This window comes from Tympanuchus pallidicinctus, unplaced genomic scaffold, assembly GCF_026119805.1.
Source record: "Tympanuchus pallidicinctus isolate F22 unplaced genomic scaffold, pur_lepc_1.0 scaffold1, whole genome shotgun sequence".
Lineage (NCBI taxonomy): Eukaryota > Metazoa > Chordata > Aves > Galliformes > Phasianidae > Tympanuchus > Tympanuchus pallidicinctus.
The window spans coordinates 12400871-12414725 of record NW_026294618.1 but is presented as its reverse complement, the minus strand read 5'-3'; the positions used below and the strand labels follow the sequence as shown (position 1 = coordinate 12414725).

Below are 13855 nucleotides of genomic sequence, written 5' to 3'. Positions count from 1 at the left end.
TGAATATTTACATTCTCTCCCTTGCGAGAATCTCTCAATTTCCTTGAATCATTATTAAACACCATAATTGATAAGTTTAGCTCCACAAAAAAAAAGTATTTTTTTAATGTGATATGGATGAAAAAATGCCAAAGAGACAATAAATATAAATATATAGGCATGGACAGTGACTACTTTAGAGAAGTTATAATACTCCCCACAATAACTCAATGACTTCAATGCATTAGCAAGGATGCAGTGTTTGATCTCAGATTTGAACTGTTACTAAGCTAAAGAGAATCATCAGTTGGTAGGAAAATGGAATCTCTGAAACTGCGTTATTATCTTCCTAAGGAATATAGTGTTGTGCACTAATTTATTCCTATAGTGTTATTTGTCTGGTTGTCGGTTATCTATGACAGTACCAGGACTAATAAACCCTTAAAGTGTTTGTTGGGTCAGTCATTAGTTAATTATACATTATCAAATATAGGATTAACTTCTGCATAGGGAAACAAGGACTTCTCAGGATGCAAAGACCTCTTTGATTTTAAAGTGAACATAGATACTTGGTAAGAAGACTTTGGAAGGTAGCAGGCCTGGGCTAGAGACACATTTAATTCAATGTAGACACTTTAGTTTTTTCTGTGTTTTTAATTTAGTTTTTTATGATTAATTTATTTATGATTTACTCTATCTAGGTTCCTCAGTCATTATACATAATGTAACATAGCAGGTCTTGCTGCTAATTTTATTAATGTTACTATTATCAATAAATTCTTTACAGCTTGTAAATTCTTCTTCTGGAGGTATTCCAATCTATGGCCTGCGTTGATAGGAACCCACTGGGCTCCTAACATGTGAACATGAACATGCACACTCATGCATACAAAATATATATCCAGAATGACATAATATGAATTAAAAATTACATACTGCATAAACTTGATTTTCTTCTCTAGCACCTAGCAAAGTGTTTATTCCATTTGAACTTTTCTTTATTCTTCAGTTCTCTCAGACTCAGAACCTTAACTTTATTTATGTTTCTGGGTTGCTTGCCAAAAGCAGTCAGCATATTAAGCACGCCTCTCTGCAAAAGCACCTCACACCTCACAGCCAGGTGAGTCAGCAGAGCTCGGCAGCTCTGGGTGACATACTCAGCTCTGATATGGAGTAACACCACTGATCTGCTGAGTATTGCACCTGCAAATGAAATAGAAGAAATGAATCTTCTTTGTTTCACAAACTGAAGCCAAAGGCGAAAGAAGATGATAACAATACAGTATGCTGAAGCTTTTTGTTTTAAAGAGACAGAAAAGGGAATGAATGCTGAGAGAGAGGAAGTACTCTAAACATCAAATGAACTTTTATGTTATTTTTGGCTCTGCTAGCACAAACCGATCCCAGAAGCTAATACCAGCTCCTGTACAGCCTGTAATACCAGTTATTCAGTCCTGGATTACCGCTGATTCTGCATAGAGTGCAATGAGCTTGCTGTAAGTTCTTGCTGTGTCTTTGTGTGTTGTGCTCCAACTGTTCTATTGGAGTCATTATCTTTATTAGTTCTAACATTTCCTAAACATTTTCACTGCCTCATCTATTTTACGACTTTTGCAGTGCATATAGTCTGTTATGATTAGTAAAGTAGAGGTATTTAGAGAAGTATTTATGGATTAAATTCTACAAAATTTTCAAGAGGATATTTCTAATAGTGCTTGTTTATTGCATGTGAAATACTAGCCACAACAACAAAACCAAGAACAGTAGTAAGCACCAGCTCCAGCTGCCTTGTGCTTATGTTTCTTATTAAAACTCTGATAAATCTTTGCTGAATTTCAGTCTGAATAAGTGAATCTGAAGGCACTCACACCCACTGAAAACAATGGAGCCAGTCATTAACTCCATTTCAGGATGTGCCTTACGTTGTATTAACACACCTCCTAGTACTTTTCAGTCCCAGTGTGGAACAGCAGGTGCTGTTCCATGAATCATGAATTATACCCAATTACATTTGTTTTTCGGTTGTGTAGTATTGTTCACTGAGGATTAAAATGAGAGTAAGTACAGATGAAGCCTTAACAGACAATAATTTCACCTTAGGAAAAATGGCTCATGTCAGAAGTAGCTTCACCAAAACCCATATCACTGATCTCGATTGTCCTGTAATATAACCTACATATTTCCAAAAAAAAAACCAGTCATTTTATATTTATTTACTACTGTTTCATGCAATGAGTTCATAACAAGTTAGGCAGTTCCTGTTCAAACTGTGGCTGTGGGAGAATTACTTCTCTGATACATATTCTAATCACCTTCGCACTACTTTTGGGAAAAAAAAAAAAAAGTCACATATTTGTAAATATTTGTACACATACATATTGAACACTTACTCCAATTACTTCATGCCCAGCACTGCTTAAAACAAACAAACAAACAAACAACAACAAAACAAAAACAACTACAATTTACTATTTCAGGAAAGATTAGCCATTGCAATGGTCATTATTTTTAATAGAAGAAAATGTTTCATCTGCAAAAGCACTGCATTGCCTTGTGTAGAAACACACCACCTTGTCTGGTGGATATCAGACAAATACTCCTTCAGCTCTAATTTTCTTTGTAGGTATATAATTGCTATCACTCACAGGTTTGAATGGATGCCTCACATTCATCAGATAATTTTGCTAATAATGATCAACACCACCAAAGCTCTTTAGTTCCCATATACTGTCGCTGTGTAGAAATATTACAGCTGAAATTTCTCTACTACAAGCTGAATCTTTTTCTTTAACTTGGTTGCGTGTAGTGCAGCTGTGATAAGGTCTACAGAATAAATAAAATTAGGAAGAGAATATGATACACAATTTAATTCAAAGTGAAGCAGTATTTGTAATCAGCTTCCCCTTCACTCAACAACTAAAAACCCTCAAATCTCACGCTAGTAGTTTTTCCAGTAGGCATTCAGAATCTGTTGTTGCCCTTCCTCCTGCGTCCCTCTCAGTTGTAGGCATCATAACTGTACCCTTCACATTTCAAATCTCTAATTGGTCCCATTAGCCGTCATCAGTGAGACATTTAATTTCCTCTTCTGAAGTTCATCAACATGTTGGAATTGTGTTTCATTTAATGTACGTCAAACCCCTACAAAGGTCCAGCTACTATGTTTCACATTTCTGTGTATTTTCCAGTGCAATATGTGTTGTAACATACTGCATGCTGAGAATTCTCAGGTTATAAAGAACACGACCAAAATCGTTGCTTAAAAGCTTTTGGTGATTGCTCATTCCTCTCAGTCCTAATGCGTCAGTGAAAACTTTGGAAGAAAATTACAATGCATAGAGATCTCAGAAAAATCACATTGTTTACTTGTTTGTTCACATATTTAATGTCGAAAATAATCTCACACTTTATTATTTCTATTGAAGCAAGAAATTTCTCATACTGTGCAGAAAAAGGAAAGGTAGTGTTATAGGGATTAATAATGCATCTAATATGAATATCTCGGTAAAATTAAAGATGAAAGAAACAACAAAAACAAAATGAAAGCTGAGACATCAAAACAAAAAAGCATGGGCATCCTGAATACAGAGTGCCGTTTCACTTTTATTACAAATCTTTTGTGTCTAGGCATTGTAACAAAGAATTATAGAAATCCAAAGCACTTCGGAACCAAATTTGTGCACCCATTTATGAATAGATATGTATGTAGTTCAAGAAGTTTATCAAATATATAGTCATTACCAATAATTTATTGGTGAAGGAATGTAGTAGCATAATGCAATAGTGTGGTTCCCTGATGCTCCATTTTTCAAGTCCTTATATTCATAGCATATAATTCTGCAAAATATTAATGATTTTGGATGACTTTTTTTTCTTATGACAGATGCCTGCCTGAGGCTGTTTCTTTGGTGGGCAACAATCAATCAAACAACTGAACCATTCTAGGGAATTGAATTAGGAAGAAATTAACATAAAAATATTCACAACCTCGTTTTATAAAGTTGAACCATGCTTTGAAGCTCAAATCTCATGTTTGAAATGAGGGTGTTTTTTCTAACATCTTTTTAAAATTTGAAGAAATTTGAACAGATCTAAACATTGGGGTGTGAGGGGAGAACTTATGTTTGCATTCTCAGAAAAAAAAAAAAAAAAAAAGGCTTTGCTAGAGCCTCATTTGGCCTAACATAGTTCTTAGTGTGGTACAAAGAACTGAAAGAACTGTATACGTTCTAGGCCTGAAACCAACTGAGGATGCTACACATTATCTGACTGTATTGTCTAAAGGAGATGGACCAAGATGATAAACAGATAATAAACTTTCGCCAAAATTTCCTTTGTGGTTAATGAATATTGTATTGGCAGAAGGGATATCAGGGAGATAAGTGTCAAAAGCATCCACTAAACATAATCACTTAGTTGGAAATACTAACCCCCTTCTTTATTTCTGGACAAGTCTCACCCACAGAAAACTAATTTTTAGGGGACAGTGAGAGACCACTGTTGGTAATGAAATGACACATTATTAGTAATAATAACTACTAAGAAATACTGCAGCACTCAGTGTTCTTGATGACCTAACCATCTCTTTCGGTCTGGAGAAAAAGGAACTCAGCAACTGAATAAATGAATGTTGATGGATGAGGATAATCTGGCAATGAAGGAATAGGAAAAGTTTAGTCTTGCCTCAGTCTTACCTGCATGGTTTAGACAGAAAAACGGTAAGGTGGCAACAGACAAATACTGCTTAGAAAAACATGGGTTATTTAGCCTGTAGAACCTGAAGAGATACCCAGCACTGTAGAAGGATTGGGTTAAAAATCATGATGATGACAGATGAAACATATATTCTAAAATGGTAAGAAAGACAATTTGAAGAACTGTCAGGTGGTCAAAGTAAGCACCATCCCTGGTAAGATGGAGTATGTATATCCTGCTGGCATCCTTTTATGAGTACAAACATGACAAGTAAGCAATCAGGAACATTCAGCACAGATCTACAAAGGTAAATGATATCTGACTAATATAATTGCCTTCTGTGAAGGAATGACTGACTGAAAATAAAGGATAACAGTTCCTGTAATTTTCACTTTAGTGAGGCATTTGGCAGTGTATTTCACATTATCATTTGGAGACTGAGGATATGTGGTGGGATAAATCATTTTGTAACTGGACTGAAAAGTGGCTTCACCACTGGGTTTCAACACAATATTCAACTGCTTGAAGTCGTAAGACTGGTATAGAATGAAGTACCCCAGGGTTGGATAGCAGAGTTGGTGTAGTTCAGTATCTTCTCTTGGATGATGAGACAGAACACTCCCTCAGAACACTTGAGAAGGAAGTGTTCAACACACCAGATGATCCAGATTCAGCACTGGGACCTTGAGAAATCTGAATCCTGTGCCAACAGAATCTTTGTGAAGTTCAAGAAGAAATGTTAAATTCTGCATGTGAGGTGGAATACCCTCACAAGTATGGCTGAGCAGTATCTTCTTTAAAGTGTTTGGGTGTTTCAAGCTGAATATGAGCAGAAGTGAATTTGAGATAAATTGCATATTGAGCTACATTTGTGGAATGAGTCCAGTACTTTGTGAGTCACACCACACATTATTGACAAGGCTGCAATTGGAGCACTACATCCAATTTTGGGCTCTACAGCTCAATGTGAGTGTGAGGAAAATAGAAAGGGTCCATCAGATAGCAAATGATGTTTAGGGACTTAGAGCATGTGGCCCATAAAAAATGGAGGAGCTTGCATCTATACAGTATGGCAAAGAGAAGGATAAGGGATAATCTAAAAGTGCCTTTACAAAGATGACAGAGTTAAACTCTTCACTTTAGTGGCAGACTCGTAGAATCATGGAATCATAGATTCACAGAATCATAGAATGGCTTGGGTTGGAAGGGACCCCAACACCCATGTCAGCTTTCAAACTCTGCCACAGACAGGGCCACCATCCTCCAGATCTGTACTAAACCAGGTTGCCCAGGGCCCCATCCAACCTGCTTTTGAACACCTCCAGGGACGAAGCATCCACAGCCTCTCTGGGCAGTCTGTTCAAGCACCTCAGTACTATCTCTGTAACAACAACAGACAACAAGAAGCAGCTGCAGCAAACTGAGACTTTGAAAATTCAAACAGGACCATAATAAAAGCTTTCTCATTATGCAAGTAACCTAAGACTGAAACAGACTGAGAAGTAGTGAAATATCTATCTTTCAAGGTTTACAAGGCACAGTCAGAAAAAAACACACTGATGATAATCTCATTTTACATAGCAGATAGACTAGATTGACTTCCAGGTATCCCTACATATCCCATTTTTTAAAAGCTTTCACACTAATTATGTTGAAATCTCTATTTTTCATGCCATTTCCACAAATGAATTTTACCTAGGGGAAGATTCAATGAATTCCTAGTACTGGACATCAGCTATGGCAAGCAAATTGCTCCTCTATAGAGGGAACATCTACTACTTATGATTACCCAAATGCTCTCCACGGAGTTGAACTTGTTTTCAGGATCTTTCAGTTTATATAGATGAACTGCTCTGTGAACAAGAGATTTTGTGATATAGTGGTTTTTTCAGGAGGAAATAACTGGTGGGTGTAATCACTGGGGCAAAGAAGCAAGGTGTAGTGATTTACAAGGTTCTCAGAGATTCCAAAATTTTGAGGTTGAAAACAGGGATTTAGAAAATAACCTGTTTCACTAGAAAAGCTGTAGTTGGATTACAATATAAAAGTGAATCAACAGTGCCACACCTTTGGAAAGAGGTATACACCTTAATTAAATATGACACCACATTGAAAGATATAGAATAGGCAAGGAGACAGTAAAGAGTTCTCCTGCTCCCTCCTGCTCTGTTAAAGTCTCAGTTGGATTTCTCTTTTCCAATTTTCGGTACTGCAGTGTGTGAAACATATAAACTTGAAGAGAGCTCAGTAGAATATTAAAAACTGGGTTCTAGAAAACAAAACGGGACTCAAGACTAAATGAATTAGGACTCTTTAGCTCAAATAAATAAAAATGAAAAATAATAATAATTTTTTAAAAGGGGGGATTTTATTTAGGTATATAAAAAGCTGCACGTACCAAATAAATAAATAAATAAATAAATAAATAAACAAACAAACAAATAAATAAATAAATATTCTCCATACCTATTAAATAAAAGAACTGATGAATTTTAAATGTAACGAAGACTGAGATTGGAATCAGAGTATTAGAAAATGTTATTGTAAGTAAAAGTAAAAGCAATATGATGAGAATAGTTAAACGCTAGAATAAAATTTCCAGAAGATTGTGGAATCATATATGTGAACTATGAGCATGCAGAGATGTTGTTCAGGAAGGAGAAGATTAGATAATGACTGTATCTTTTTATTTTTTTGTTTTGGCTAAATAGTAAACCATTGAGTTGCCTGTTCTGTACAATACATTCAGAGTATTTTACGGTGCACTTAATACTACACTTATTTTATATTGTAAATATTGCATTATTATGTGAATTATTTTCTAATAGTTAATTCTAATAATTTTATACTAAGAAAAGATGTTGTTATATTTCTCCTTTGAATTTGTTTGAGTTCTTTCTCTTCCATCTGTCTTGTCTCATGGACTTAAAGTAACTGTATCTTAGAACCATGAAAATTATCATTATTTTTCTTGCACTGATAACTTCATAAATGATTTTGAGTCACATGCACCCAAAACATTTTTATAGCTGAGGTCTTTTTGACAAGTTTCTGCTCATGAGGAAAAGTACATATAATAAAACATTTAAGACGAAAAAAAGTGATTTCAGTTCATGGATACTTTTCAAAAAATTTTTCTCCAATCAATAGACTTAAGGAAACAGTTATCGCCCATGAGCTATTTCTGAATGGTAAAAAATAGATATATTTAAAAGGAAATTAAAAAGGAAGCAATATGCTAAATAAATTATTATTTCAGAATCATGAGCACAATTAAGGCTGTAATGAACATATGCGACTCGCACCATTTTCAGTTTAATTTACTACAGTTGGTTCTTTGCAGAGTCTTTTCCTTTTATCAATTTAATTTATTTCTGCAATTCTCAACAAATCACACTGTAAGTTAATAGTATTGGAGGGAGGGAACGGGGAAGAAAGTGGGGAGAGGCTGTCAAAGCCCAGTTCAGGTGTTTTTAGCATACAAGGAATTGTCTATCTAATATTTTGGAACACACTATTTCACGTGTCCAGACAATGTAAGATTGTAGTCCTAGTCCAAGCTCACATGCTGCTGTCAAGATGGCTTAATAGAACAACATTTTTATTTTTTTTTCTTTTGGCAAATACGCTGTGTACCAAGAAATATATTACTCACTTATAAAAAAATATTTTTCAAATCCAAGTTAAATTGAATGAAAATTCAAAATCAAAAAGATGTTCCACATTTTTGAAAATTCTGAATGTTTCATTTTGATATCAGCATATAGTGTTTTTTTTAATGTGGAAGAAAACCACTTTTGGAAGACAGAGGAAAAAGTCACTGCCTACCTGTACTTCATACACAAAAGTGCATGATTAAAAGCCCGCTCTCTTAACAGAGCATAAACTTTTCTCTCAATATAAAATAATCTTTTTTCATAGGTTATTTTGCTTTGTTTGCCTTTTTGTTTCAACTGACATGTAATGTTTTAGAGACATCGCAATTCAAAAGTGGTATTTCTTGACTGAGCTGAATCACTGGCTATGTCAGGGCTGTGTAGCTGCAAACTTCATCACGTCCCAGACACTGGCTTACTATGTCAGGTGAAAACCTCCATATAAGTTGGTCAGAGCAAAACAATCACTCTGGGAGTCAGAATCTACAAAGGTCTCTTATCTTTAGCAGTTCTCCTGTACAGGGCAAATACAACCCAAGAGCTGCATGGGAATTCGCACCTGGCATTTCATCCATATTTTGTATTATTGAGCATTTGAATCTAATGACATTCAAAATAATGTAATTCTGTCACTGACCATCTAGGGAGTTTGTAAGTGAAATGAAATGAGCATGTATCATAGAATCATAGAATCATAGAATCATAGAATCATAGAATCATAGAATCATAGAATCATAGAATCATAGAATCATAGAATCATAGAATGGCCTGGGTTGAAAAGAACCACAATGATCATCTGGTTTCAACCCCCTGCTGTGTGCAGGGTCGCCAACCACCAGACCAGGCTGCCCAGAGCCACATCCAGCCTGGTCTTGAATGCCTCCAGGGATGGGGCATCCACAACCTTCTTGGGCAACCTGTTCCAGTGCGTCACCACCCTCTGTGTGAAAAACTTCCTTCTAATATCTAACCTAAATCTCAACTGTCTTAGTTTAAAACTATTCCCTCTTGTCTTATCACTATGAACTCATGTGAACACTTGTTAAGTAATATGTAAGTAATATCATTTAAATTCATTTCTTATAGTATCTCCTTATCCCATGTTTGTTGCACTTCACTTACATGTTCCCTGCAGAGATGTATTAACATCACTGTTTCATTTTAATGGTGTTACAACATCTCCCCAGACTTGCCCTGAGATTGTAGCACTACTGTCTTCTGTATCCTACATTACTATCTCACATTGCCACAGATTTTTGTTTTTTTCATTTCTAGAAAGGGACAATTCTCCCTATATTTCTTAGCACCTTGATTCCAAGTCTTTTACTACGAATATGTGTTGCATTAAAGTAACTAAAATTTCCTGAATCTAAGCAACACAGCAGAATCAAGTGAATTGTGATAAATCCTAGGGAAATCCCTGGAGCTCTGAGCTGTGCTCTGTCGCATTGACCATCCTCCACAGGTCACAGCACCCAACCTCCTTGTTGTAAAACACTGCTGCCAGAAAATGGTAATGATCTTGACCACCCTCTTTGTAACTAGGAGTCAAATCAGAAACCAGTTCTCAGGAAAGTACGATCCAGAGTTTTTTCTGTTTCGTAGGAAAGAAAGAGGCACCTACTACATGGGGAACATTCTCATCTCAAGGCTATTTCCATTTTTACCTCAAGTAGTCTTTGAACTACTGAAACAGAAATAGGAACCCCAGTTTCCTTGCCTTAAGGTGAGTCCTCTAATCACTTAGTTAAAAGCTTTGTTCGTGCTTCCTTGAATTATTTTCTCACCAGAAAGGTTACAACTTGATGACTGGAGAATAGCCAGATAGTCTCTAGCATGTCTAATGAGTAGATACACTTCAAGTAGATGACACAGAATTAAATCTGTGGCTACATAAAGAACTGAACCCAGATTTTTCAAATTTAAGATGAATAACAGTAGGATATGTTACAAAGTTTGACAATTGCTTTTTAAAATAGAAGAGAGCTTTCTTTTCTTTCTCTTTAAGTAATGATTGAAAGCACCAACCTGGCCCTCCGTGACATAGCCAGGGACACTTAGAGGGACTTTGTAGTACAGATGAGAAGAAAATAAACAGGTACAAAGAGAGTCCTGTCTCAAATCACAATGTTATTTTTCTTGTAGTACATTTTATTCTCCTCCAAAATTGCATTCATTTCTGCTCTCTAAAAATAAAAAATACCAAACTATAAAAATGTTAAGATAAAATACTTTTACACCTTATGCATCCTACCCCAAAAATTCAAGTAATGTTGCATCTTCTAAACAAAGGGATAAATATTGATGTTGCATGGCTTGTTACTTCCATTACTACTGAAGAAACAACACAGCTAAACACAATGAGCTGTAGTCTATAATCATTTATGCATTGTACATAAAATCATTGGTTAAAGTTTAGTGACACACATCTCTGAAAATTTTTGACAAGTTCATATGGATCACAAAAAGAAGTACAAAGATAATAAGTTTAACTTGCAAGTCTAATCAGGTCAGCCAGCTTTTTAGCTGTGAGAATGATGAATATGAAGAGCCACTACTCACATTTCAGTCCTAAGGATAAGTTTAGAGGCTGGCAAAACGTTTGCAAATTTTTACTGGGAATAGTAATGAATTTACAAGCCTGGGTTGCTTAAATTCATTTTTGTTGAGCAGAAATCTATTTTTAGAAGCACCACTGTGGAGTCTCAATGGTTTTATTCACAACATATACACTTTTGCAAACAGAATGAATTCTAATTGTATAAATTTGTCATTTCTAAGCATTTGAAGCTGTATTTCTTTCTTTGAATGCACACAGCGATCTCCTTGGCTTCAAAGGAAATAGTGTGCATGTCCCTGGTGACAGGCTTCTCTGCACTATAGGCAGAAGGAGGCTGGTGTAGAGGTATAATTGATATAAGTTTTGAATGGCTGAAGTCTCCAGGAATGGGCTCTGTATCTGAAAAAGGAAAATAGAGGCTAACTCCAAAAGGTATTTACATATGACAAGAAATGATTCCTGTACTGAATCTAGTTCTGTAACTCAGTCAAAAGGGTTCAGCTAACATCATAAAGCATGAGAGTTAAGCTCAAATAGTTTATGAATAGCAACTGCAAAAAAAATTGAATTTCTTCTTTGCTACTCTGTCAAGGGGTATATGTTATTGCTTATAATATTTAAAAAGTCATTTTTGGAGTTGAGGTATTAAGAGCTTAACAGATTAAAATATTTTATAAAATATTAACTGCCCTAATAGAAAGACACATTGGGTGCCCATTTTATTTAAACATTTTAATTTTCATACGAGTCCTTCAGGGCAGCAGGAACATTATGTTATTAAAAACGAGAAGAATTGTAATATAATGCATTTAGGGAACAATGACTTAATAAAGTATCACAAAGAATATGTGAAAAATAAAATGGCCAAGCAATTACCTAAGTAACTAGTAGGTACGTGGATATATCTTTATTATAAATTTCTTATTAGATCATTTAGAGACACAGTTCATTAGTAAAGAGTCCAACACTGAAAATGTCATTTTTTTGTGAAGAACCATTACTACTTTACTCCTTATGGACAGATATTTCTGAAAGTTTTTCAATCTGCAATACTGATCAGGGAAGTTTTGCACAAAGTCATAAAATGCTAGTTGAGAAAAGACATCAAAAGTTGACTTGCCATGTGACAGTGGTCCTTTCTCTTAATAAGACCGTATTAAAACATGGTTACAAATACACTTTCTTTTTTTTTTTCTTCCCTTATCAGCTTATTTTCTGAAGCTGCACTAGTTTCTGGACATATTTTTCCTATAATAAAGTTATTAAGACATTTTTACTTTATATTTACTTGTAGTTTAACCTAGAAGAGACTATAGGAATTTCTCTTCTAGGTTGGCACTACCACCATAATTTTACCATAGGAACAATGTAACTACATCTAATAAAAGCCATGTCAAAAGGATACATTCAGAAGGGACTGATATTTCTGACAGTTTCTGAGCATCAACTATAAAGTGCTAACACCTTTAAAAAAGATCTGTTTTTCACCTGGCACATATTCAACATTCCTTTCAGCTGTGTTGCAAATTTAAACTCATACTGTAACTACATGCTCACAAGATCAGCCAGAAAAGAAGTTGAAGGAGTATGTAGTTGGGGGGTTAAAGCTCACTGTTGATGCACCTCTTATTCATGATTAAATAAAATGGAAAAGTGCATCTTTACAGGGGAAAGAAAGAAAAAAAAAAAAAAAAAAGGATAAAAATTCTCCTGAAAAAATGAACCTAATTTTACCAATGCATAATTGAATTGACAAATTTAAAACCAGGGTTACTTTACCAAAAACTTTCAAATTCATAGTCACCGAAGACAAAAGACCAAAAAAAAACCCAACAGGTGCTGTGGCTAACAAACATTTGGTTATGCTCATACAAGGCTAGGCTATGTTTTCTTTCATTTCCAAATAGAGTTAAAAAGTAAAATGAAATTTGTGTAAATAATACGAACTTTCAGACTATGTTCCTGTACAAAATAACAGTCTGGATAAGGTTAAATGTTCTGCTATGAATAAGCAAGTTTTCCCCATTTGAATGTTGTCGTGTCAACTCAGAGTGTTTTCTTGCTGTTATTGTTTTGTTTTTCTGTATTTATGTGAAAATGGTGGTGTCTGAGCATTTTGGAACATTTAAGAAAGCACTACCAAAGAGAGTAACTAATTTAAAAGCAGCCTTTCCCACCCCTTATCCCCAAAACCTATGCATTCAGTTTCCATGTGGTGCAGAGACAGACATCTAAATGAAAATCTAGTCCCTCAGCTAGTTTTTTCATACTCAGTGAATGAATATGATCTACAAGCTCTTCCTCTGCTTTCTCAGAGTTTGTTGCTCACATTCAAGATCAGCTCTGATAACCTCAGAGCAGACGTCTGGGAGAAAAGTGAAGTTAATGACAGAATGTTGAGGAGGCTCAGCTCATCTCCTGATGCCTGGGCTGGGCTACTGGTTAGCCAGTGTTGGGAAGGCCTTGCCTGGCTGCCCTAACTTCTGGGTCAGCCTCAGATGACCGGTTCCCCAGATTTGCTCTGTTCAACAGCTCACTCAGAGACTGTGCTGGTATTGAGGGGATCCATAGGTCCCCACATCCTGCTCCTTCCTGACACCCTGCCTCCTGAAGCTGGAAAGGGATACAGATTCCTGGTGTGAAATCTTATCTGCTTAAGTCTTCTGGAGATAAATACACTTAAAAGGGCAGTTGTCTCTTCCAAGCCCTCCACAAAATCTTTTATACAGTATCTTTTTGGTTGTATCAATTGAGCAGGATATAGAAATTAAGTTTGGGTCTTCCCAGGTGATATGTGACCAAAAAAAGAAAACCACTACAACAACAAAAGCACTGGGTCATGCCTCACCTCCCCTTCAGAAGCTAAGTGTAAACAGTTGGCCATAAAGAATCAGGTCACAGGGCCATGGAGTGGAACGGTATTTCTTATACTATTAAATTGGTAGCATGGCCTCTTGAAAGGCTT

General features: G+C 35.7%; 1 protein-coding gene across 1 annotated transcript in view; it reads right to left on the bottom strand.

Annotated features, from left to right (window-relative positions):
• The window catches only part of LOC128089310 (uncharacterized), a 35954-nt gene that overhangs the window by 17183 nt on the left and 4916 nt on the right, over nucleotides 1-13855 (bottom strand). The window contains exon 4 of the mRNA XM_052700593.1: nucleotides 5980-6055. Coding sequence (XP_052556553.1) covers nucleotides 5980-6055 — 76 coding nt within the window. The remainder of the gene's footprint in view (nucleotides 1-5979; nucleotides 6056-13855) is intronic.